At 40.6% G+C, this 27731-nt stretch overlaps 1 protein-coding gene across 5 annotated transcripts in view; it reads left to right on the plus strand.

Moving 5' to 3' along the window:
• mpp7a (MAGUK p55 scaffold protein 7a) overlaps positions 1 to 27731 on the plus strand; it is a 69730-nt gene that overhangs the window by 12327 nt on the left and 29672 nt on the right. Inside the window, exons 2-3 of one of the 5 annotated variants that reach the window (XM_085418137.1) lie at positions 8784 to 8891; positions 22135 to 22297. In XM_085418137.1, the coding sequence (XP_085274263.1) occupies positions 22246 to 22297 (52 nt within the window). In that variant the 5' untranslated portion in view covers positions 8784 to 8891; positions 22135 to 22245. Of the gene's footprint in view, positions 1 to 8783; positions 8892 to 17299; positions 17417 to 22134; positions 22298 to 24316; positions 24444 to 27731 lie in introns of those variants that run through there. The other 4 variants (XM_085418136.1, XM_085418135.1, XM_085418138.1 and 1 more) reach the window with 4 other exon arrangements.

The raw sequence follows: 27731 nt of genomic DNA on the forward strand, positions 1-27731 counted from the left end.
CACCTCAACCCAAGATTCTCAGAAGCAGTTGACAAGACAAGACTATGATATGCATATAAGAAAAGCTGCTTTAGTTCTCAGTTAGGTTTATGTGAAGTAGCTGTTAAAGGAGAACAAAAGAATTTACTGGAGATGTTTTGGTCACTTATTAATCTGTCGTCCCAAAGGTCAAGGCCAGTGTGGAGGAAAAGATTTTCCCTTAAACTTCATTTAGTAATGCAATTTTTTGGTGTTGACAAATAAATATGAAGCTGTAACTTGATCTCTATGAATAGACTGGACTATAGAGTTGGTATTTGATCAAGAATGAAAAAAATCGTCCTTCCTTTCTCTTGATGACCTCCAGATGCTGGCAGAGAAGGGAACTTTGTAAGTTAAGCTTCCAAAATGTTTAAACAGATGAAAGTTCGCGTTTTTAAACTGAGATACAAATCACCTAAAACTTTGTCTCTAAAATTGTTAAAAAGTGACAAAAATTGTCTTTATCTGATTAGTTAAACAGATGAACTGTTCATTTTAAGCATATTTTGTTTAATCCAATTGACGTCCCTTTCTCTGACCTATAGGCAAAATCAGTAATGGCACTGCTATCAGTTAAAATCTTATTGATATCCATCTTAAGTATTAAAGAAATCTTTTCACAACAACCTAGACATGTGTCCTCCTTCATTAGTACCTTTAATGTATTTCAGTAGACACCCCATCACATGAGAAACCTGTGAGACAGATGCTGGAAAGGATTGTTTTAGTTTTACTGGTTTTGACTACACTTTCAGTGGTTTCAGCGAGGGCTAGGTTCTGACGCTAACAGCACTCGAATGTGTGAACGTTGTAACCACATCCAGCTGACTATGCTTCGACTTCAAAAGACCAAACTGCAGTGTGAAAAAATGCTATGACCTGTGATATTTCAGTATGTTGTTACTTACACCACTTTTGTTTATTTCCTTTCTTTATGTCCTTAACTGGAGAAGTTCATACAAGTTCCTAATGGTGCTGAAAACTGTATTAAGGGAACAGAAAGCAGTAGCTACTGATAGAGGAGCGGTGTGTAGACCATAGAGTCGATATAAAAAATGACAGGAACTACTATGACATCACCTCCTGGTTAAGAGACTCACAGCAGCTTAGTATTATCGCTGCTGGTTTTTTGGAACCAGATCTAGGGCTGGGCTATATCATACCGGTGTAATGTTTGGCAATGATAGGAAAATGAAATATTGCGATAGAACATGGGTAAAACGCACACGCACAGTGCCTTTGTTTACATACGCACATGGCGGCGATGCAGAATGAGGAGAGCGAAAGCGGATCGTTAAATGAAACGGATGAACCAGAATTGGTTTGTAAAAATGCTGCAACTTCAGTGGTGTGGAACTGGTTTAGCTTTCGTCCATCAGATACACAACAAAGCACTATTTTTGGTAGTGCATGCTAGCAGGGCGTCGTTATTACAGTGTTTTTTTGGAAAATACGGCGCACTTAAAATCGATCCTTTGATATTTCTGAAAATCGACAGTGCCCCTTATAATCCCGTGTGCCTTATGTATGAATTCTGATCGTGTTTACTGACCTCGAAACGATTTTATGCGGTACACGGCGCTGGAAAATCTGTCACATGTTTTAGTACAACTTTGCTAAGCTACGAACCCGCACAGCTTGATGGATTGTCAGAGCATTACGGCTATTGTAGGCAGGCGGCTCACGGAGTGATACATACTGTGCTTCAACATAATATTACTGTATTGTGTTTGTATAACCGCTTTTTAAGTTTTGTGGATATATACATGGTTATGCTGAGGATATGTCAGCCAATTTCCACAGGAAATGCCTTTTGGTTAAACTGTCAGCGAGGAATTTGCATTTGCACTGCAAATTTTTTATATAACTTTAATGCACATAAAAAAGCTGCTTGTTTAAGTGAAAATACATTGATGGGGTTTTTTTTGCACCAATGAAGTTGAGGAGTTATAAAGTATTTTGTCTAGTGTCAATTATATCGTCAGTTATATCGTTATTGCAAATTTTCAAATGTATATCGTGATAAATATTTTTGGTCATATTGCCCTGCTCTAACCTGATCTTACCTTATTTGGACCAGATGGTAGAAGTTAGAGGTGGGAATCACCATACATCCCACAATACGATATTATCACAATACTTAACGCACGATACGATATTATTGCAATTTTTTAAAATATTTTGTGAAATTCAGATTCTGTACATAAAGGTAAACTTTATCAATATTCATTTTATCTCATATCAAAGTCTCACACTCAGTCTCTCATTTCAGTCAGTTTTATTGTTGACAAACTGAACGGTTTGTATTACAGTCTAGTCCAACTTAACTGAATGCAACCATCTGGTACAATTATAGCTATTCTGAACTATGCAATTTATGAAAACTATGCAGCCCCTTCAGCAACTGAAGAATTTGAAAGTAAATGAAAACAAAATATAATTTTACATTAAATAAAAAAGTTTTAAACTTAATTAAAATAAAACATGTCTTAAATTAAAATAAGTAAACTGTCATGTTTATTGCTGCCAAAAAAAAAGTTAAACACATTTGGACAGTGAAGGAATGTCAGGATTCTTGCTCAGAAAAAGGATCAACATGCTCTGAAGTCAGAGCATGTTCCAGTCCATAAAAACTTTTTTTGTAACAAAATATCGATTTCTGCTGTCCCTGTATCGATACATTATTAGCAAACAAAATATCACGATACTACACAGTATCGATTTTTTCTCCCACCCCTAGTAGAAGTTATTATCAGTAAAGTGTACTAAAACAAACATTAGGACATCTATTGGTGCCAATTAGGACTAAGTAACATTCATCAGTAACAACATCACTACAAGTCATAATATTTATCAAATTATTACACTAATAAAGAGTCATTAGGCACTAACATCAAACACAGTTTTGAAAAGCAGTTCAGTGACTCCATTTAGTGTAGTTGAGGCCTAGTACACAGCGATTGGCTACAGCTGCCTGTAACCCATTATTGCATGTATCTTCGCTTGATACATGACACTCCAAAGTTTTACATCTAATCAGAATCTTAGTTAGAAAACTGCACGTTTTTCATTTTCCCAGACCTTAGATAGGGCTGAGTTTTCAAAGCTTCAACAGAGCTGCTGGCATTTAGACTGCAGAGCAACATCAGTAAACACTAAGCAGTGTCTAAGCAACTGTGAAAGTGCTTTTGAGTAACTGTGTGTATGCATCACCAAGTGTATTGTGCACACTTTGGTAAATTTGCTTGCATGTTAAAGGTCACTCATCAGTTTGCTCTTTTCTTGTCAATAACATCTGTGACAGCAGTGTGTACTCTGTGTAGTGCACTCTTGTTCTGCACAATAAAACGTGGGAAATTCCGGGTGCAGACACCAAGCAGGCCCTTTGCCACATCATTAAGCTTTTGACTTTCACCATTGATTCACACACATCCTCTTTCATCCCTAACAGTTCTTTTAAAGCTGGGGAAGCCTAATAACGCTTAGAAAATGCTTTAGTTCATCTATGTGATTTGAACAGACGGGAGTGTGAATGGGTGAAGTGAATGGCTCGTTGCGTAACGAGGTATTAGAACATCTAGCCTGGCCATCATCCACAGAACTAGGGATCATCACTGGTGGCACTCAGCAGTCCACCGCCTCTCTGAGGCTGTCAATGGTTTTTTAGGTTTTCATTTTTAAAACAAAAGTTTCAGCTCGATACAGTGAGGTTCTGCCATGTTCACCACCCAGGCAACTTCTTTCAGCTTTGCATTTATAGTAAAGATAACGGCCAGGTACTCCTCCACTATTCCATTATCTGGACTTTTTCAGCCAAAGGAGGTTATTTCCAAGAAAAAACTTTATCTAGAAACATTCAACATGTGTCAGAGGTTTGCAGTGATAGCAAATCCCATTTGCACTTGGAGAAATATGTGGTTAGATGGTTTGAATATGTTGGATCCAAAGTAAAGTTTTAAGGTTGTTTTTTCTCTTTGGTGTGTGCCAGCTGATACCAGCTTTAGTTGGAAACTGATTTTATTTGTTTATTTAGCATTCTCAGGGGTCTTGAACTGGGTAGTTTTCCTTCTTACTTGTGCATGACTTCCCAGTAAAGCCCAAAATGTGGTTTCACTAATACAAGGTTTGTGTGTCGAATGAGGAAAAGCAGAAAAGCAGCATACACCAGCACAGCTCAACACAATTTTAGTTGCATTTTTGAACAGAATAACCGCTGGTACCTATCAGACATCTCTGAGGAAGTTCATAGAAAGAACTAATATGCAGGTACAAAATAAACTGGCAGTTGGGTGGTCAACAGGAAATGTTATACTTTGACCAAGCAATCAGAGGCCTAAAACTATAAACATCAGACATTAGGAATCTAATTAGGAAGCAACAGCAGGAATTATACAAAGCACAGTGGGTCTCATTCAGTCGATATGCACAAATCTGAGTTTAATCTGCAGTTCATTGTTATTTTCACACCTTAATTTGTTCATATTCAACAAACTGATTTAAAACTGCCTCAGACCATGTGCAACAAGAATCTTATCTTTCATTAAAACTGACTTTCAACCTTGTTTAATGTCCTCACGTACTATCACAGATGTCCAGAATATCCCAGAATATGGATGTTTTTTAGTAACTTTCTCTTATTTGGTTGACAGATCAGGTGTCCCTTGTAGGGCTGGGTATCGTCACTGATTTCTAGAATCGATTTGATTCTGATTCACAAGGTCCCGAATCAATTCGATCCACAATTCGATTCAATTCGATTTGTATCTGGGAAATTTTGCCTCAGACAGTCAGAAATGTTATAATTAAGATCAGTACATTTACACATTTTTGTATCTATAAAAAGGAAGCTGACACTTGCAAGACTTTATCAAAGGTGTGAGCATCACAGCAGAGGCCTTTGTGTCAAAGTAGCTGAAGATAAAACACAGAAAAAGATGATGGTGATTTTCCTGGCCTGGGATCTTATAAAAATATTCTGCAGTAGATCAAAAACGAAAGAAAACCATTAATCAACATATGAACATTACCGTTTCAATTTGTTCAGTAGCCCATTGAACAGCAGAAATTAGGTTTTCTTTTCGGAAGTAAGTAAAAGGAAAAAACAGCGGCCGACAGCGCTGTAAACAACAGCAGTCTTGTGCGTTGAAGTATTGTGTTCCTGCTCTCATTCACTGTTTTAGCTGTTTGGTGGTTGTTGACATTTTGTGAGGTTTCACCTGAGACTCTGGCATTTCGGGCAAAATAAATTTATATTAAAAAATCGATTCAGGATTTTAATGAATCGATATCACGTTATCCGAGCTAGAAACGATTTTAATCGATAAATCGATTATCAAAACCCACCCCTACTCCCTTGTCCACCTTGGACCTTCTTGTCCTCCTCAGACTCTGAGCCCGAGCTTTGCTTTTTATTTGGAAGCTTTGGAAAGCTGTTCCTTTTGTGGCTTCCTCCTAGGACACTATTGTCTAAATTTCTTCAGTTGGTCTTTCTCCTGCTGTCTTGCCTTAACAGGCTTCTCTCTTACAACATCACTGCCACTTTCTTTCCTTCACCTTGAGGTAAATCTGTTTGCTCATACAGTTAATTGGAGACACGAAAATGCTGATTGCACTATCCTGTTGGTTTAGAATTATGCTGATTCACTAATGCATTTGCATTTCATGAATCTGACAGTAAATTCGCATACGCACTTATTTTTTTATGCAAAATAACATCATTTCTATGCACATATTAGTGAATGAGGTCTATTGCACTGACAAAGACTGAGGAAAAACACACTTATTACACATAACAGTTAAAGGGCCAATCAGACACAAGTGAACTCAATCAAGACAGTATCAAGGACAGAAAAGGAATAAAGAAGGGAACTAAAAACACAAACGGGAAAACAAACCTTGGAAATAAAACAAGGATTAGCTAAGAGAGGGACCAATGATGTAACCAAATTACAGTTTTCCTTCTCATTGAGAAAACACTCATAAAACTAAGCAGGACAAGAACTAAGAATTAACACAAAGGAAGAAAAACTATGGATTAGAACAGAGACCATGTTTAATTACTAAGGCCAAGACGGGTTGAATTCCCTTCAGCAGGCAGGAGAAGTGTTTACATGTTCAGTTCTATTTAACCCTCTAACCTTGTAACTGAATCTGAAAGGTAGAAAGGACCTACACCTAATTACACAATCCTCTCTGAGTTCACAGTAAAACATGCTTACAGCATGTAGAAACCTTTTGTAAAGCTTTTTTTGAAGCTTGAGAACTTTTTTCTTTTATAATTGTAGACTAAGTAACCTGTATCCACACAGCTCCGATTTCACTAACAAAGCAACAGGACGATGGGAGCCAGGCTGCGATGGAAACTGATCCCATTTTGCTAGAGTGGAGGAGGAAGTGCTGGCTGTACGTCATTGTGTGTGTGGAATGTGGAGGAGTGTGGGGATGAGAGCACTTCAGAGAGTGGGATGAAAAGGGTTGGGAGACGGGAGAAATTAATGGAGATATGTGTGTTGGATTCTCTGTGTACCTGATTAGCTGCTGACAGGTGCTGCTTAGACACTTAGAATGGCTGTCGTAGACAAAAGGGATCATTATTGTCTCTCAGCTCAGACGGCTCAGCACCGTCTGATAGATGTGACAGGACACTGAAGGAAGCTGCAGCTGATTATTTCTGATTAATTCTCACAGGAACACTGAATATATGGTCTGAATATTTAGTTCAAGCACATCAGTGAGAGAGTCAAAGTCCCCCGAACATGATGTTAGAGTTTGGTCTCTGAAAGACTTGTGGTTTTAAATGAGGTGAGTCATGTTTAGAGTTGGGGCACCACTCTGATAATCAATTGAGGCATTGTTCTCCCTGCTTATACTTCCTCTTTCATTTGCAGTAACCAAAGCCAAAATCTGTTGCGTTGCCAGGAAAAATAGAGGTCATAAACACTGCTGTTTTTCATTTATCAGTCCAATATTTTCCCGTACTGCATAACATGAATGTCGAGGAATGTGCTAGCAGGCCTTCTGATCTACCACCCTGACTTCAGCTGATGCACTGCTGCACCGATCTGTTTCCCCTGTTCACTGCCTCAGGTGAATTCTCTCACTTTCCCAGCACTAGAAGCTAAATTCTATGTGAATACCCTGTTTGTCTATCTCCTTAATCCCAACAATGTCTTTGAGTCTAGCCCATAATTGCATGTAAGAACTCGCCCGGTTTTGGTTTTGTTCTCATTCAGTTCTGAAGTACCAGCAGCAAGACAGTCATTGCAAACAGAGGCTTATGTTGAAATACATGGCGGTCTGTGGTTTCCGTTCCGCAGATTAAAAGCTCTCCACAATATGAGGTGATACAAAAATTAGAGGTCATGGTTTCTAGAAATATATTTAATTTGGCATTGTTCGGCCATTGCCTAAAGCATGTTACTATTTCCCCCCTCCAAAAAAAACGTTTCTGCTAAACCTGCACAGGCACATGTGTGAATTGATTCAACATCAACTGATACATCATGTCTGATCTTGAGTCTAATGAATCAAATGTTTTGTAGAGCCAAATAGTTATTGAGATTTTTTTCTCTCGTCCTAACTAACTGAAGCCTTTCGTTGAATTACTAAATAAATAAATTGGTACTCTCTTTCTGGCCAGACACGTGGCAGCAGTTCTGCTATCATTTTGTTTGTATTTGACAACATAAAAATGCAGAAAATGTACACTTTAGTTTTATGACTGCTAGTGAAAGTTGTTTTCAACATGTGTGTGCTTCCTGCTCATATTGCCCTCATATTAAATCATTTTTTGCTTTTTAAAGAACTTATTTTAGCATTGTACTCAACAACAAACAAATCCTCCTAACAAAAAAAGTAACTTCAAGGGCCAAACTGCATTCACGCCAACATGCAGGCCACAAGCAGGGATGACGTGGGCTGCAAGTGACCCCTGGGTTGCGAGTTTGAGACCCCTGATCTACATTGTTGTGCCTACTACATTTATATCTCACATCACCTTATACATGAAATCTAAATTAATTTACAAAACCAGTGTTTTCCCACACATTGACTTAACTTTGATGGGCCTGCCCAAGTAAAGTGGCAAATCATGTTACTACGTTGTTTTTTTTTTGTTTTTTTTTAATCCATCTGGAGGACCATTGCCATATGCGATGATACATTCTTGGATACTTTTATTTTTGCAGTTAGTCTCGTTTTATGACTAGAAACCGGCTTTCAGGCCATTTCAGGTCGTTATTCTGTCTGCACTTAGTATCATTCATCTGCAAAAAACATCTTGTTCCATTGTAAGAAGTACCTGAACTCCACCTTCATGGACCAAAGCTGGTCGCCCCAGGATGGTAGTGCTTCATCTGCTCTAAAGTAATGCCGTCGCCAGCAAAGCAAAAATGTAAATCTGTAGGAAACTCCCAACTATCACAGCCAAAATCTGTGATGGTCTCTATCAGCCTGAGACATCAGAGCAAAGATTTAGTGAGACAGTAAGCCTTGGCGCCCCCATGCACTCACCCCCCATGCACACATGCTGTATTAAACCGCAGGTTGACCTGTGTGTGTTGGTAATTTGGAAGGTGCTGATTGCTGACACTCCATTATGGCTGCTGTCACTCTGCCAGGGGATAGCTATGGTGATACTCCCATTCTCACAGCCAGTGTCTGTGTGAGACGCCGCCCTGCAGTAGAAAAAGCTGCATTTGCAGTCTCCAAGGTTAAGCTTCTGCTCGTGGATATTTTATGACACAGCACAATTGATTCTATAGATCTGTGCCATCTGCTCATGTCTGATGCCTTGGTGATGATATCGTTTTGAAAACGTGATCTGCTGGAAGGATTGGACTCACGTGGTGGCACACACAGTAGCATTGTAGGTGAGTTGTTTTTTTTTTTGTTTTTGTTTTTGCATTGTCTGTCTACAGTGCATTTTCATTTCCCACGTTATACTAAGAGCGAGTTGCTTGTTGCCCTGGTGGTACTACCCTGATCGTGGCAGCCTGGCTGACAGTTGTTTTGCTGCCCCCAGAGGAGCAGCTTTGGTGTAATACAGTATTTTCTGCCACCAAAGCTTCCCACACACCATCTCACCACCTTTGTCCATCTGCTCGATCAGACTTTCTCCATCTGGTATGAAATAAAGCAGAGTCAACCTCAGCAGGGTTACTGCTGTGTACGACATGTCATGTTTTCTGGTTCTGTATCCACCATTTAGGGACAACCAAACACAATCTTAGTGTACTGAACTTGTGGGCTATGTTGTCTCCAGGTTAACGACATCCATCAGTCTCCGAGGTACATTTTACTTGCATGCCTTTTTAGTCTAAACGAATTACAGTCCGGATCCAAAGTTTCCCATTTTTTGGAAAAATGGCAAATAATCATATTTAGCATGGTGGGAACTTAACAAGGTTCCAAGTAGAGCTTCAACATTCAACAAGAAGAAATGAGAGTGAGACAAAACATTTTTTTGAGCATGCAATTTATTGAAAACAACGCTTAAACTGAAGCAGGCTCTTTTACAGCTGATCAAAAGTTTAGGACCACACCTCAAAAAAACCCTGTAAACCCCCCAAAACAGAAATCAAAGTTCCAAACATGAACTCAGTAATGAGTAGCTGCACCGTTATTGTTGATCACTTTAAAAATTTGTTGCGGCATGCTTGACGCAAGCATTTCCATGAGGTGTGGGAACATTTCTGCAAGTGGTGAAGACGGCCGCACGTAGGGGATCTACTGTCTACCATGTTTCAAGTGGTCTTAAACTTTTGATTGGGACTGCAAGCGGGCATAAAAAGCTAGGATTTTCAGCAAATAAAATGATTTTAATCTTCTTAAAATGAACTGTGACTGGATGTCCACGTTTGGAAACTACATCTTGAAATATGACAGTTCATCGTGCATATTCAAAGGCTGAAGTGGTTAACACAGAAAAGGGTGGAACAGCTTGCTATTTTAAGATAATATTAGCAATATTTATATAATAACAGCAGAAACCCTTCCTATGGGTAGTTTTTTACCAGGATGCAAGAGTTTTTAAAAATTTTTATTCTGTATTTAATGGCGACATGAAGAAAATTCCAGCTGTGATTCAAATTTTGTTAAGTTATCAATGGCAATGTACGCTGACATGGGAAACACAAACAGAGCATGCAATATCACATTCACAGGGGGATGATGAAGATGAAAATAAGAACAATTGGGATTTATTATGGATGTTTTTTAAAGATGTAAACGTTATTAATCGCTGTATGTGTGACGATGTTTGTGCAAAGTTTCATTGAGATTGGTCTGCCCGTTAAGGGGGAGAAGATACTGACCAATAGGTGATAGTGATCTAATAACTGTATTGGATATTGATTTGACTCTGAGATGAAAAATTGCCTCAGATATCACTGTTAAGTCTTGTCACATGAGACACATCAGCAGCAGCACATTGGCTGCTAGCAAGAGAGCTAATGTAGCAAAGTGACAGCAGCATGGACGTATTTAATTCCAGCTACACCAACAGCTTTTTGTCTGTTTATTTGTTTTAGTGTAAACTCTCTCCCCCTCCTGCATTCACTCACTTTCACTCTCAGTATGCTTGTTGTAACGCTTGTTTGGAAGCTTTTACTGCACTTGCATGTTGTCGCCAACTCCATTAATGGTATTTCACTTCGCCTGCCTCTTGTCAACTCCGCTCCACACACAACGTGTGCATGTGCAGTAAAAAAGGAGCAAAAAGAATAACAGAGGAGAAAAGGGGACACCATAAATAACAGCCTGTGACCCTCACATTAATACCAATTCAGTAAGTTTACTAAATTTAAAGTTGAGGCTGGACGACCTCAAAGATTATGGAACGATTCTCAGTCTCTTCCTCACAGTGGGAATTGCAGTTTGGGATCAAGGCTTTGTATAAACACAATTAGCATTATTGTGAATTGATTTATTCTTGTATCATGAAAGTTCATCTACCAGATGTAGGATGTGTCCTAACAGTTTGTTATAAAGATTGGGTGTTTATGCACCGGGCTTGTGTTAAATTATGAACGTGAGGGGAAAGTGATTCAGTGTACAGCCGCACATCTAAATCCTTTCCTGTCTTATTGGTGATGATCCGGTTCTCTCAGCAGGCTAGTTTTCCCAGCTTGTCTCTCAACATGCATTGTCACGATGACTTGATAATGATGTTGTTAGACACACGTGCACACACGCGCATGCTTGACAGATGTTCTCACATTTCATTGTTCAATGTGGGAACAGTGTAGAGTTTCACCTGATGAGGCAAAGAAACATAGCAGAGCTTAGCTGATAAAGTCATGCTTCATTGCCTACAGTCTCCATATTGAGTTTTGCTGGTTTGTCGAATGCTTTCTGTGCTAGTCGTTACATAACTGTATGTATCACAGGACTTTTAAGGAAATATACTCTGTGGTTAACCAAGAACAATTTTATAGTTTTTGTATAATATATGAAAGCTGAATTCCTGCCAGCTTTTATCTTGAAAGAAAAGTCAGGTTTTACCAGCTTTTCTCTTTTAAGATGGGGACTCTGTACAGCCTCCTATTTATTACTGAGCTTAGTGTAGGTCTCTGCTGCTTCATTTTAGGTCTGGGTCATCTGGAGGCCTTGCTTCATTACTCTGAAAGGGATCATAGAGGGGGTGAGTGGACAAATGACTAACAGGAGGCAGAGGTGGAGGAAACTGCCTCCTGTTCCTCACGGTGATGGAGAAGAGTTTGGTTTGTTTTCTGACTTTTTAACCCCTGTTTTGCAAAGAAGCACTCTGGGTTTTAGTCAAAGCTGGTACATCCTACCTTTTCAAATGGATTCCCAGAAGCCGTTAACACTGAATGGATGAGGCATTAGTCGCACATCTTTGAAAGCTCGTGTTTCAAATTTGTGCAGTTTTTGAGCAAATCCAGTAATTTTGGGAACTCCAGCAGACATGTTTTTATTGACTGTGCAGTTTTAAATGGACCAGGCCATTGCTTTCAGCCACAACACTGATTACTTCTGATTAAAATTTCACTTTGTAGCTCCTGCCTTCACTGGACAGCTAACTTATTGCAAACAGTGTATCTTTATCTGCTCCGAGAAACAATCGCCACCAAATGGCAGGAGTGCTGACCTGACATCCTTTAGTTTGTTCCTTGAATAGCTTCTGTGTGACACGCAGAGAGAGTAGAATTGAGGATTTGGCAGCTTTGAGGTTGCTCGGTGGTTTGGACTTTCCTTGGCAGTTAGAAACTATGTTGGACGCACGTAGGATGACTGTCACCCCGGCTGATTTAAACCTGTGTTTGTGTCACGGAGGGGGCAAGACCATAGCCAAACTGTGGAGGCTTATTGGAGGAAGTGGCTCCAGTGGGTGGCATGGTAACCCCCCCCCCCCCCCAGATAGGCAAAAAGTTGAGATAATAACAGCTTCTAGTTAAAACTGCTGTTGGTGTGTGGTTAAAACACATTTCTTCCTGTTTAAAGGAGTCTGTGAATAGTTTTTGTTTTGTGACTGTAAACCACTGATGTGGTTACATGGCTACACAACACATTCCTCTCGGATGTGTTTTGATTATTTTTTCTTGAATATCTTTGTTTACTTGCAGTGAAGCAGAGCTCTGGACACACAGCCGTGTGCTTTTCACTCTGGGGTCCAGTTTTTGACCGAGCTCTTGCTCCACCACCAGCTGGGTGGCATCTAGTAATGTTTGTTTTCCAACATAAGCAGCTTAGCCCTCAGATTATCAGTCGCTGCAAGTGATGTTTCGCAGCAAGGATTGCTTCAGCCATATACCTTCCGTTGTTATTCCCTTGGCGTGCCAGCTTCTATTCTTGCCTCCACCCTCATAGCACCTGTTATACTGTGAGAGGTGGACTTGGATCCTGCTCTGTTATCAGAGTAGATAAATAGTGACAACATAAAAAGATTAAAGACAGTTTTAGTAGTTTTTAAACATGTGGCAGGTGATCAACATTATGATGATAAATCACAAGATGAGATTAAGTGTTGTTTTTATTGTTGGTCAGTTTAGCGTATGCGTCCCAGTATGCTATAAAAGAATTAAATGCTTGCTCACAGTCTGCTAAGGATTTTCTCTTTGCATTGGGCCAGAATGTGCTATAATGCTGTGTCTTCAAGAGAATGACACCAGAGTCAGTAACCTGGAGTTATTGAACCAGCCCGAAATGGAAAATGATCCTGTTACAGTTGCATTTGAGTCTGCGAAGCTCAGGATATTTTTATATCAAGTCAAAAGGCAACATTTCCAAAAAGCCCACCTCTCTGGGGATTAATGAAATAAAAGCCCTATTTTTAGAGCGGACGTTCACTTACATGGCAGTTTTGTAATCTACGAGCAGGCAGATGTCTACCTGCTCAGAGGGACTCTTAGTTTATGACTTCTAAGTGAATTATGGGAGTTAAGAGCTCATCACGCAAACCATCACTTAAGCGTTTATCTCTCCATCTCCTGAGCACGATGATGGTGATATTTGTTACTGCAGTAGCATGACCTTACCAGCTCTAGCTCTGACCTGCATCAGCTGCAGTTTTAATCCATGCAGCTGTCTACTAAGGTCTTGGATTTTACTCAAGCTGTACGTCCTCAAAAATTACCAGGTTTTCAGACTTCTGACCAATTTCTTCTGTTTTTTGTTTGAGTGGTGCAACTACAGAGACTGCACGCTGGAGTCTCTTTGCTTTTAAAATACAGTGAATGTCTTACATGTGGACATTGGTGTTGGGTGCCATGGATCAACAGTCAAATGTCTATTTATCTATACATCTCTGTATTTTTCTTGATTAATTAATTAATTTATTATTACAATTACAATATGTAAGATGCTACAAACACCATTACTAAAACAAACTCATAAATATAAAATCTATAAAAATGTTCATAGATCATTAACGCCATATTTGATACATACAGTTTTTTTTGTGAGATTTTAGACTTCCACATCATCAGCGTGATTACACCTGGGGTTAACTTGAAATGCATGTCTGTGGACTGTGGGAGGAACCTGCAAGGACATACAAGCAACACACAGGAAGGTCTCGGCTGACCAGGAAGTTTGAAGCAGGAACCTTTTTGTCGCTAACGACAACGTTAGACACAATTTCTCCAATTATGTAAAGTGTTACATATAATATATACAGAAAAGTTTCCAATCCTCTGGTTTATGACAGAATTCCTATGAAACAGATGAAACACCCATCCAAGTAAGTGCAGCCTTACTGATGGACCTGTACGGCTGTAAATGTATCTGACTCATAGTTATCTTTGCTCTGAAGTTGTCTTGACATGGCTAGCTTTGTGCCTCGAATATTACCACAATGCTTGTTGATACTACAAGGGATTATTTATAGTGGCAGTGAGAGTTATTTTGGGCTAAAATGGGCCAAACAGCATTAGAGTGCAGCTAGGAGCGTGAGATACAGCTGGTGTCATTGGGATGAGTAAATGCTACACTTCTTTTTTTTTTTTTTTTTTTTTTATCTACCTTTATTTAGGTGATATTCTTTTATATTCTCCTCATTGTTGCTCTTTCCTCTTGCTTTCTACATGTATTAATTATGCACGTGTTAATGGGCTTGCTTCCACTTTCCACTGCAGCTTTGGTAACTCATATGTTAAACACTCACAGTGGGTGGGCGTGTGTGTCAACATGCATGGAAAGTAGGCAGACCGTACTTTAACTTATCGGCCTGTCTGCAGGCCGCATTCCTGCTTTCTTATCGGCTTCATCCCATCCGTCTGTCAAACTCTCTCGTTCTCTCTCTTTCCTTTATTCTATCTGTATATCTCTCTCTCTCACCCCCTCCTCACCTACAGTGCACTCCAGGTAGAGCACTTCACTCCGGTAATATCTGGTGAGGATGTAGGCTACCCGGCAACACTGGCATTTGGAGGGACATAGAGATTAGAGAGGCTTATGGCTACCTGCTGTTCTCTCTCTGTCCCTCTCACTGTAGGTTTATTTTATTTGCTCATGTAATGAATGGAAATTGAAGTGTGTGTGTGTGTGTGTGTGTGTGTGTGTGTGTGTGTGTGTGTGTGTGTGTGTGAAGAAGAGTCATGCATTAGCATCTCCCTCACTATAAATAAACACAATTTCATTCAGGGACTTTGAGTCCTGTGGGGTTTAAGTGAAGTACTCAAATCAATGATATTATGTGATTAAGCAAAGTGTGTTTTACTCCTCTTTTCTCTGCACCACCACTCCCACTATATCCACCCTCCGCCTTTTTGTTCTCCATCTGATGTCTAGGATCAATTTAATTGGTTAATGACTGGTTCAACACGGTGTGTGTGTGTGTGTGTGTGTGTGTGTGTGTGTGTGTGTGTGTGTGTGTGTGTGTGTGTGTGTGTGTGTGTGTGTGTGTGTGAGAGAGAAAGTGGAATGTGTCAGTGGCAACTGATAGTCACTTTGGCCTCCTCTCCTTGTTGATGGGTCAGAGACAGACAAAGAGCTGCTATGTCTGCATGGGAACCAGAGGGGAGTGACAGGAGGAGAACAAAGAGGTGGAGGAGGAGGTGTTAAGGACAAGCAAGTAGCTGACTGTACACTGGAGCATTTGAAACAAATGTACTGTATATTTGTATTTTTAATGAGTCATTGTTTATAGGCTTTATGACATGGCAATTACTCTTTCTTCTGTTAGGAGTATACAAAATATGTTGAACATTTGAATATCATCAGAAAAGAGATTTAAAAAATACAATTAGACTGCACAAGACTTGGACTATATCTTTCAGGTTTTATGGTAAAAATAATTTTTTCTCCTGCTAAAAACTTTATAAGCATTAAGTAACACACTGTTCCTTTCAGCAAGGTTTAATTTATGCAGCATCAATTAACATTAACGGCCGCTTCAAGGGGCTTGTGATGTAAATGTCCTACAATATTAGTGAGAAAACCCCAACAAGCAGACACTCTCCTATAAGCAAACACGGGGGGAGAAAGAACTCATTTTAAACAGGAAGTGAACATGTTCAGCGAGATAATTTGATGCTATGAGGTCTTTAAGATAGAGCTGTAATCAAAGGGTGACATGTATTCATCGTGGGCATATGTGAAATAATCTGTGAAATAATGACATCTGATCTAGATAAGAACCTTCAGGAGCCTAAGATGTACCTGTGGGAAAGGTTTGGTTGTTCAACACCTGATGGTCTACGATGAGTTTGTGGACAAAGAAACACACTGTGTATTATAGCAGTGCTGTTGTATTATTATGGACAATTAATCTCCCATTTATTATCATTATCTGTTAGTTTCAACTTAGTAAGAAGGTTACGCAGGTAATAGATGTCCCCATTCAGTATACTTGGAGGAAAATGGCAAATGGTACGTTAATGCTCCTGAAAAAGCCTTATCAAGGATTTTTGGCCATGCATCTGCAAAGCTGTGTTTGAAAAAGAATATCTGCTTGAAATGACCATTTATCTGCTTTCTTTATATGCCTCTTTTGGCAGATCAGGGTTGAATTAAGTGTTCAATGAAAAAAGCTCAGATAATGTGTACAACTGGCAACTTGCTCAAGTCTTGCAAAATGATTGCACTACAATACTCTTAATCAATTCCTTTTTTTTCTTCTCAAAATCCATTGTAATCTGATTTGTTAATAAGAATTATAATTTTCTGTCTTTGTGTGCCACCTTAACTAAATGAGCATCAAGAACAAAACTGCCTCCTCTGTGGAGGAATAATGGGGCCCTGCCTGGCAGGCAGTGGATGAGATTACCGATCCCTGTATTTACTGGCACACTGAGGCACATCTTGAGGTCATGATGGGGACACTCACACACAAAAAAAATACACAAACTGAAGCAACAATGTGAATGTAAGCTGTCAGCTATTCTCCAAAGTAGTTTTTGCTCCTGGTGGCTGAGCAGTGAAAATATTTAGTGAGCTGATTGCACCATCTAGTGGTTATTTGTTGTTATTACGTTTTGAAAAGACTACACTGTATTGCGTTTACTAAGCACTTTATCTGGACCTTTTTGTTACATTGTGTATGACAGAAGGAAATATAGTTTGATTGATACGTTTCTATAGTATACTTAAAAGCATGTTTAGCCAAACAGAAGCAAGGCTGTATGTAAAATCAAAGTCAAATAAAAGTTTCCAGTTTCGGAGAAGACCAAGATAAGACTTGTTTTTTTTGTGCCAGGGTCAAACTGGTTAACACCCTTTCTGTCTCTTTACTATTGAGTTGTAGTGTAAATTAAAAGTGGGTGGAGCGCAATCAACCCTTAGGCAGGAGGAACTCGAATTTCAGGTCTTTCCAGGTGAGCTGACACACCTGGCGGGTGGGTATCATCCTGTATGGGAGGCTCTAGTGTTTTTGTGCACGTCTGAGTATCTGCTGCTGCGTAGAAAGCTGTTTCTGTTGAACGAAGAAGGTGATCTGGTAAGTCCCTGCAGAGCTTTTGGCCATTTCTTCTTGATTTGTTATCTTGTGTAGAACATCTTTGTCATCGGATTTTGGCTGGTTGGCTTACTGAACCTGTTTTTGCCCTGCACATGTATTCAATCATGTGCTCATGAAGGTTTCTGTGGTCAAATGATTTTTGTGTAGACAAAGTGACTTTGCTTGTTCTTTTTTCACTTTCTATCAGTATTTGTACAGTTCATACTGATTGATACGATTACCCTGTTACTATGAGCTTTTATTACATGGGAAGTGTTACAGTTTGGAGTGCTGCTGCAAAACATTTAGTGTAGTTTTTCTATAGGAAACATTGAATACAGTAGAGAGTTGTATATTGATTTTCTTGGCGTGTGTGTGTGTTCATGTGTGTACATATACATAAGCAGAAGTATTTTATGTGGAACAACTGGACAGTCATGAGGAACACATGGCTGAGTGCTGATTCTGTCTGAGCTGTCAGAAAAATCCCACCTGAGCCCGAGAGATGAGAGCTCACTTTTCACATTTTCCTGTTAACTGCTTACAAGGACGCTGCCCTTGATATGAACTCTTCTACATCTTGGTTTACACCGATATTCCACATTTGCTAACCCAATCCTAACCTAATTTACATATGTATGCATGGACTTCTTCCTATTGCTCATTGCTTTGTTATTACTGCTCCCCTCCTCCTTCATAGCAGTCAGTCATTGCAGGAACACAAACCATGCCAGGTACCGCCAAGTCTTATTTTAAGCAGCCCCGATCCCTCATAAAGCTAACGGCTATTAAGCAGATGACGCATGGCACGCTCCAGAAAACTCAACCCTGTCCCGCCAACGCCACGCGCCTCATGCTTACAGTTTTTGCCCGTTGCTTGAACACTATAAACCCATGCTTAGACTAAAGTAACACAACGTGAAGCTGTTGTTACCATACCTCAAACACATGTACCCCTACCTTAAACAAAAGCGCTGCTTTGCACCCCAGTACCAATTATGCAACACACCTACTCCCTCATGCAACACACATGGTCCTGCATGCTACACTCTATTTCATACATAAGACACTTCGCTCACAAAATGAAATCTCAGGGTGCCATTCGGAAAACACATGTATCCAAAATACAAAACACATCGGGTAATTGCAACCACTCAAATACACACCTGAAGGCACCTACTTGCAAAACCGAACACCAATTAGCCAACTACAAAAAGCCCTCAGCGTAGCCATTCCAAGAACTTTGCAAGCATGGATGGAGGGAGAGCAAGAGGATATTTACCCCGGTGCCTAGCGGGAGAGGACATTGCTTGCGATGTTGATGAGGTCCTGTGGCCAGACCCCAACAGACGGCGGGATCCATGAGCCCACTTATGCACAATTGTCATGGTTTTTTGTGTTTACAGTATAGTGTTTTTTCTATTGCAGTACTATTGTGTTGTTGTTGTTTTATTTGCTGTACCTGTATTCATGGTACTGCAATGTACAGTATTGAGTAGGTCTATTTGCGTTTATGGTTGTTTGGAAATGTGTCTCCTGTAAATGTGCCTTCTGAATAAACAATGGGAATCAAGGACTGCAGTGTTTTATGTACAGCAGACTAGTGTGTTCCCCCTGATCTGTGAGTGTTTGCATATGGTGCAGGTATGTGTCATTTTGTCAACAGAGTTACATTTTGACAAAGGAATGTTAGGTTTTGACAGCAGAGTTTAGGTTTTGGGAGTAGAGTTCCAATTTGGCACAGATGTGAATGGTATATTTCCCAGTGTTGTGTCATGTGTACTTGTGTGTACAGTTTTGGCACAGCGAGCGGGGTTTTGCAAAATGTGTTCAAGCAGTGGGCAAAAACTGTAATAGGAATGGACGTGGTGACACTTTGGCAGGGCCACAGCGAAGCAGGAGAAAGACATTATTCAACAATGTGTTTTTCCACAGAAGAACCAGAAAACGGCAGAGGGCTGCCATCAGAAGGATTTCTCAATTTCTTTCTTTCCATTTCAGAATGTCATGTGGATAAAAATTCCCAAAGACCACGCTTTAATACACTGCAATTATGCACAGCTCATTGAAATGGAGTTCCACTGTGTGTAAATGAATGTTCGCCTTTACCACAGCTGGTTAAGCTGCAATTATGCTCTTACAAGTGTGTCATGTATGCTTGTGTGCATCGCCTGTAACTCTATCTACTTCTGTCTGTCTGACTTTGCACATTGTGGTGGTTTGGGGTGCTGGTATCGGGGCGACTGTGAAGAAAGAAATCAATTTGTATTTCAGCTACTCTACATCATAGTGGCTTGAAGCAACCACAGTTTTCCATAAAAAGCACAGTTTTATTCCTCGTTTTAAACCCATGAGCTTGTAAATCTCTCATCTTCAGTCTCTGTAGCAGAACTTCCCTCTTTTTAAACATCATCACAGGGAAAATATTTGGAAACCTCTTTTTATGGGCTGGAAGATTGTGTGCTGTCTGCTACCATAACTGACCTTTATGGGAACACACAAGAGCAAGCAAAAACAACATAGTGTACCCTTCAGCATGCAGCTGTTGATTACTGTCTGCAAATTTAATACCTCAGCAAGTCTGTGGCCTTGGATGCTGCAGGAACTATGCAGTGGATTTAGATGATAGTTGGAGGTAAAGGGTTAGGGAATCACCAGTGATTACACAGACCTCAAACTGTTTTATCCTTTTAATATATATTTGGTACTGACTAAAACATCTAGTAGGATTGAGTGTCTAAGAAGTGTCGAATCTGAAAGCTAACATTAAATATTTTCATCAAATTTGTGATCACTGCAGTGATTGCTTTTATTTAAATGTCACAAGATGAATTTCTTCAATCTAGCTGACAGAACGGTGTTGGTAAAAGGAGCATGTGTTGCACAGGCTGCTGAATAGATTTTCTGTCATATAAGGACCAGTGTAGATAAACCCTGAAGCTGATCAGCAGACACTGGAGCTGCTGGATAACTTTGGAGCTAACTGCTCCTTTGAGCTGTAACCAGAGCAGGTGTGACAGGGCTGGTTTTGGATGGTCATCAGTTACGCAGTGGAGACGAGTGTCATTCATGGTGGCCCAGTAAAATCCAGTGCCAGGAGCTGGCCTTGCTGTTACTGGATGTGGGAAGAACAGGACAGACAGAAAATCCAACATCCCAGTGGGTGCCTGGGGAGGATTCAGTGGCGCTGACCTTCGTTGGCAAAGTTGACCTCTCTTGTGTCCTGTCGTTGCTCTTCCTGTCAGGCCCAGATGGAGACAGCATTTCTCCCAGTTGAACCCTGAGAAAGCATTCAGAGGATGACACGTTTTTCTCCTGTTTCTTTACCTGATGAAGTTCTTGATGTCTTTTGGCCATTTGCTTTGAGCAGTGATCTTCCAATGTCCCGTCTGCTCAAGAAAGAGGAGAAGCTAAAGATTAAATAACAAAACTGTCTTCAAGTTTTAAACTTGAAACAGACTTTACATTTCTTGATAGGCAGTGAGAAGTTTCAGGCACTCGAGTGTTTTTCTCTGTAAGTCATTCACCTCCTGACTGTTTCTTTCTCTAACTTCATCAGCATCCAGCTGAGATTCAGATTGTTCCACCGATTCTCCCCGCAGGCCCAGCAGAAAGGATTGTTTTTGAAAAGAGAAGAAGAAAAACAGTCTGTGCACCTTTCCATCACCCAGATGTGTTTTCGTACATGCAGACAAGATCTTCTGACTTACACACATACAGGTGGTTTGTTGAGGAAAAGTCCTTCAGGTTGCACCCCAGCTGGGGTTTTTAGGGTGAACACTCCCTGCAGTTGCAACAGTTCCCACTAGATGGTGGGAGAACCATTTGGAGATGTCAGGCTTTACATGGATACATGGAGGAACAGCTCATTGCAACTAAGCAGAGCTTGACCTTTATCAACATGGCAAGGTGTCACTTTACTCCTCCCATGACCATCAGATTTTCTTGTGGTCTGAACAGACACTAACAGTTGAGAATGTGGTCCCCTTCACATGCAACAAAAAATGAAGAAAAAGATGGTGCAGCATGCCTTAAGACTTTTCATGTTTGTTTCTATTTTGCTGCGTAGGCTCAAACTCTACATGTGTTTGTACAGAGCTGGAGGTTTTCTTCCTGTTAAAGATTGTAGTTCCCACTGATGCTAAATGTTTTCTAATACGGCGTTGTCTGATTGTCGGGGTTTTCTCTCTATTATTGTAGGGTATTTAGCTTACAATAAGCGCCTTGATGTGACTGTTGCTGTGATACAGTCTTATATACATAAAATTTATTAAAGGTTGTGGTAAAGTAGCTGAAACTCCAACCCATGCAGAGGATGAACAGAAGGAGAGAAAAAAGGATTAGTTTGAGCTCTGGATAATGGAAAACTATTTCAATAGAATCCAAGAATAAAGACATGGAGTTGGAAATGAGCAGAATACGTGTGTGTTGTCCACACTGATGCACATTAGCTGCTTGGTTTCCTTATGTTGTGATTCAGGGGGATATATAAGCTGAAAAGTAGCAGCAGAAAAAGTAATGCGTTGTAAACACCAGAAGTAAATTGTGAACACACTGTCAACGCACATGCACTGGCTCACCTACAGAGACAAATATATGTTTTATAATATATATATTTATATCCATGGTTACAGATGCCAGTGTAATCCCTAAACACATACTCAGACATATACATCTGTTCTGCCACAAGTAGGCTCAAAATTCTTGTTCTCTTGCAGGGCTCTATGGCATAAAGCCCATCCTCAGATTCAGCTGGAGATTGCTTCCGAGGAGCTCCTGACGCCATTTTCCACAGTCTGAGGAGAACCAGGAAGTAGCCGGCAGGAGGCATGCCTGCCCTGGCCACCGGAACCGGCCATGAGCCAGGTAACGGACCCTCAGGCAAGGAACACAATCAGCAACACTACTAATATGTGTCATTTAGAAGAAATTGCTAAAGGACTTATTTGATTCATGCTATTATGTGGCTCCACAGCATACAAATAGAAGAGTATGAATGCAAGTCTGACCTCAGCTAAAAAATGAATACATCTTTATTTAAATGTCAGTATAGCCTGTTGGTGCGCCCACCACTTCAAGGGGAGCCCAAATTTAATTTCAGTGTAGAAAAGAATTACTATTCGTGTGCCTCAGGGTACTTTTTCTTCACTCGAGTGGACCATGTAAAACTGCGGTTGGAAAATAAACCAAAGTCTATTTTCGCTCCATTTTGTGCCCAGCTCAATGAAAAGCATACTGCTGTGAATTTACAGTTTAACAACATAGAGCAAAACGATGTTAAAATACATACACCGTGCTCTCGCCTTCCAGTTGTGAGGAGTGCGTGTGTGTGATGTCAGAACGAGGAACATGTCAGACTTGTCATCACAGAGACAGCTGGCAGAAATCACCACCTCTCCCCTCAGGAACGCTTTCCTCCTCTCAGACCGGCTTAATGGGCAGCTACATCACTGTGCACGCACACACAGAGGTCTTGACCCGACAAGCTCCGAACAGCATGAGGACAAAAGGAGGAGAGACATTAAGTCTTACGCTGATGGATAAAGAGCGTGTGTGTTTCTGTGTCCAGACTTTTAACAGAGTAAAGAGCACCAGGGTGGCTGTAGCTCAGGTGATAGATCAGGTCAGCTACTCATTGGAAGGTTGGTGGTTCGATCCCTGGCTCCCCCTAGTCTGCATGCCAAAAATCCTTGAGCAAGATTCTAACCCCCGGTTGCTCTCCAATACATCCGTCGCAGCGTGAATGTGTGTGAATGTTTGCTAAACATCCCTGAAGTATAGAAGAATGAATGGGGGGGGAATGTGGCATGTTGTGCTTTGAGTGCTCTGGGAGAGTAGAAAAGCGCTATATAAGAATCAGTCCATTTACTAGTAACCAAAGGTCCTGTTGTTCTGGAAATTTGTAGAGGCAAAGTAGAAAGCCGTGAAGTTGTGTGTGCAGGTGAAACCTAATGAGCATTATGGATGAATGTTGTGTTACAGGTTGGGATAAGTCATAAATGCTTGTGGTTAGCCTGGCATAGGGAGTGACCGACGTTCGCACAGATTACTGGTAGTATTACTCCTGGTATCCTAAGAAAGCTGTTGATTTAGGAGCCAAAGTTCTGTGAGAATGATGGAAAAAAGAATTCATAGTTTTCAAGAAAAAAAGCAACCATTTAATTGATAAATACATTTTTAGATCAGCTGTGACTTAAAACTACAGCTTCAAAATGTAATAAGGAAATAACATCTTAAAAAATATGATGACTCCTGGTGCACCACTGTTGTTTAATCTGTTTCAATACAATCTGTACTTCCAGCTGGAAGACATATGATAGATAATATTTTATTGAATTTCCTTTCTGCAATGTAGTTTTATATTTGCCATGCCCTGGTTTTAAAGGTTGCTCTGCTACCACAAATAAGCCACAAAAATGATGATGATGAAACTCTGCAGAATCGTGTGACGAGTGAGAGGCCAAGCACGAGAGAGAAGAAATGAGAAACTGAGATAAACTAAAGTGAACGGCAGTTATGGCATGGGGAGAAAGGTTTGTGCTATGCTGAGGTTTGTTGCACCCTTAGCAAGGTATTACGCGATCACACCTTCCTACCACACGAAGAATGAACAACATCCATCCATCCATCAATCACCCTGTATCAGGGACGTGCAGAGGGGGGGGCTAGAGGGGCTTGAGCACCCGCCCCTTTCCTGATGAGTGCCCAAAGTGCCCTTTTGTTGAGGCAACTTTTAAATTTTATTTATTTATTTATTTATTTATATATTTTATGTGTGTGTGCGTGCGGAGTCCTGTCTGTGCCCCTCAACAATAATATTTAACTATTAATCATAGTTTTGCTAAATAAAAGGATCTGGCTTGCATCAGTCACATGATCACATTTAACCAATGATCGCCCTCGACGGCAGAACGCGCTGGTTACGAGCCGGGAACGAGCTCACAAAGAGCACGCGCATTTTTAGCGGTCCGGAGCTGTAGGAGAAACACAAGTTAACTCAGAGACACAGACTGATGCGACAAAACCAGTAAGTAGGTGTACAGCGTACACTGTAGTGTGTAGCACACAGGAGTATTAGCTTATTACGTACACGTTGGTAAGCTGTCTTGTTGCAACTGACGAACTGAAACAAACGAGCGTGCTGTGTGTGCAACAGCGCGACAAACATTACCTGTCCTTTTATTAACTGCACAAGTAGTGCTGGTCATAGCTGCTGGCTACCTGTGTAAGGCTGTCATGGGTCTGTAGCTCTGTCACCGTTTTAGGGAACATATTTAGTTTTAAAGTAAGTTTCTGGGCATTTCCTGCCTTTCTGGAGGGATTATATTTCACTAAAAAACGATCTAATATGCATGTCCACATAATAATTATTATAATTATAATATATTAAAAAACACACGCTGTATTTTAAAGAACATACATTAAGAAGCAGATTATATTAGATTTATATTTTAAATAAGACAAAAGTTGGATTTTACAGCAGTAAAAATACAGTTTAAAAATGTAATAAGCTTTGCCCTGCACAGAGTGGATAGTGAAACAAATGGAATCATCATAAATACATTATTTCATATTTATTACTTCCCCCTCCTCATTGCTTTATTATTGTAGCTCTAGTAATAAATAATAATGTAAGGATGCCCATAGTATATACAGTATTCTGAAGAAGGTCTAAAATGTCACTGTGTGTGCATGTGTGTGTTTTATTTAGCTGGATTTAAAAAAATATTACTCATGATATAACATTGTGCAGACATGGCTGGTAAGGACATGAGGAGGAAACAGTAGGAGCTGTATGAGGCTACTAAAGGCAGTGCTATAACATTTTTCTGTCATCATTTTATTATAGATTAAGTGCAAGAGTTGTTAGGTGTGGATAATTAGATTATAGTTTATTGCAATAGCAAGTTGTGCCTTGTTCTCAGATAGACAGCAAGTGGAGAGTGATATATGAAATGATGGGAAGGAAGGAAGAAGAGAAGCAAAGAGTGATGTCACAGTTTTTCGTTGCCTTATGGTTCCAAGCGCTGTCACCAATCTTTGCATTTTGTTATTATCTCATGACACTTGTTTAATCAGCTACCATCTCTCCTGTGGACTTTTTAATGTCTACAGTCTCAGATCAACACAGCCCTGCCCTTCCCATATTAGATTCTTGATGAATGTGTGTTGTTGTTATTCAGCATGGTTCAATGTGCCCCTTTTTAACTTTGAGCACCCGCCCCTTTAAACCTCTCTGCACGTCCCTGCCCTGTATCGTAGTTAAGCAGCAGCAGCCTGAGCAGAGAAGCCCAGACTTCCCTCACCCTGGCTGCCTTATCTTTAGTCAGAGAAAGGAGGCTCTTCTAGGGGACACCAAGACTTCAACAGAGCCAATCAACAGATATAATCTCTCCAGCAAGTCATTGGTCTGCTCTGGGGTTACCCCATGGTAGGACATGCCCAAAATACAGTGGGGCAAAAAAGTATTTAGTCAGCCACCGATTGTGCAAGTTCCCCCACTTAAAATGATGACAGAGGTCAGTAATTTGCACCAGAGGTACACTTCAACTGTGAGAGACAGAATGTGAAAAAAAAATCCATGAATCCACATGGTAGGATTTGTAAAGAATTTATTCGTAAATCAGGGTGGAAAATAAGTATTTGGTCACCTCAAACAAGGAAAATCTCTGGCTCTCACAGACCTGTAACGTCTTCTGTAAGATGCTTTTCTGTCCACCACTCGTTACCTGTATGAATGGCACTTGTTTGAACTCATCATCTGTATAAAAGACACCTGTCCACAGCCTCAAACAGTCAGACTCCAAACTCCGCCATGGCCAAGACCAAAGAGCTTTCGAAGGACACCAGGAAAAGTATTGTAGACCTGCACCAGACTGGGAAGAGTGAATCTACAATAGGCAAGCAGCTTGGTGTGAAAAAATCAACTGTGGGAGCAATCATCAGAAAATGGAAGACATACAAGACCACTGATAATCTCCCTCGATCTGGGGCTCCACGCAAGATCTCATCCCGTGGGGTCAAAATGATCATGAGAACGGTGAGCAAAGATCCCAGAACCACACGGGGGGACCTGGTGAATGACCTGCAGAGAGCTGGGACCAAAGTAACAAAGGTCACCATCAGTAACACACTACAACGGCAGGGAATCAAATCCCACAGTGCCAGACGTGTTCCGCTGCTGAAGCCAGTGCATGTCCAGGCCCGTCTGAAGTTTGCCAGAGAGCACATGGATGATACAGCAGAGGATTGGGAGAATGTCATGTGGTCAGATGAAACCAAAGTAGAACTTTTTGGTATAAACTCAACTCGTCGTGTTTGGAGGAAGAAGAATACTGAGTTGCATCCCAAGAACACCATACCTACTGTGAAGCATGGGGGTGGAAACATCATGCTATGGGGCTGTTTTTCTGCCAAGGGGACAGGACGACTGATCCGTGTTAAGGACAGAATGAATGGGGCCATGTATCGTGAGATTTTGAGCCAAAACCTCCTTCCATCAGTGAGAACTTTGAAGATGAAACGAGGCTGGGTCTTCCAACATGACAATGATCCAAAACACACCGCCCGGGCAACAAAGGAGTGGCTCCGTAAGAAGCATTTGAAAGTCCTGTTGAAAGTCCTGGAGTGGCCTAGCCAGTCTCCAGACCTCAACCCCATAGAAAATCTGTGGCGGGAGTTGAAAGTCCGTGTTGCTCGGCGACAGCCCCAAAACGTCACTGCTCTCGAGAAGATCTGCATGGAGGAATGGGCCAAAATACCAGCTACTGTGTGTGCAAACCTGGTAAAGACCTATAGTAAACGTTTGACCTCTGTTATTGCCAACAAAGGTTATGTTACAAAGTATTAGATTATTCTGTTACTATATGTTACCTTATATATGTAATCAAAGTAGTTGAATTATAATACTGCTGTAGATCATATTATACCCTTTAATATAGAGGGTGTGATCTGTATGTAGTTTAGTTCTCATTATACTTTTGAGTTAACAGAACATATTCACATATTAGTTCATTAGATAAATGTGCATCACTCTGTATCCTTGATCTGCTGGGAATGTGTTACACTGTTTTCTTGACATGCTCTATTGTTGAATCATAAAAAGAAGGTTGTAAGCAGGAGACTTGGTGTCTAAGACAGGGGAGATAGACCACATTCCATACCCCCACCTTTCAGAAGAGCAGAAAGACAGGGAGCCGAGGTCATAACTTAGGCGCCGTAAGAGAGAAAGAATGTAATGTTTAGGCTTTTACGACTAGGTGGGGGCCACCAGAGACTATAAGAAGCTGAATAACCCGTCACCATTTTGAGACTG

This window comes from Rhamphochromis longiceps, linkage group LG9 (genome assembly GCF_057381845.1).
Source record: "Rhamphochromis longiceps isolate RC_006_pf linkage group LG9, R_longiceps_female_GT1.1, whole genome shotgun sequence".
Classification (NCBI taxonomy): domain Eukaryota; kingdom Metazoa; phylum Chordata; class Actinopteri; order Cichliformes; family Cichlidae; genus Rhamphochromis; species Rhamphochromis longiceps.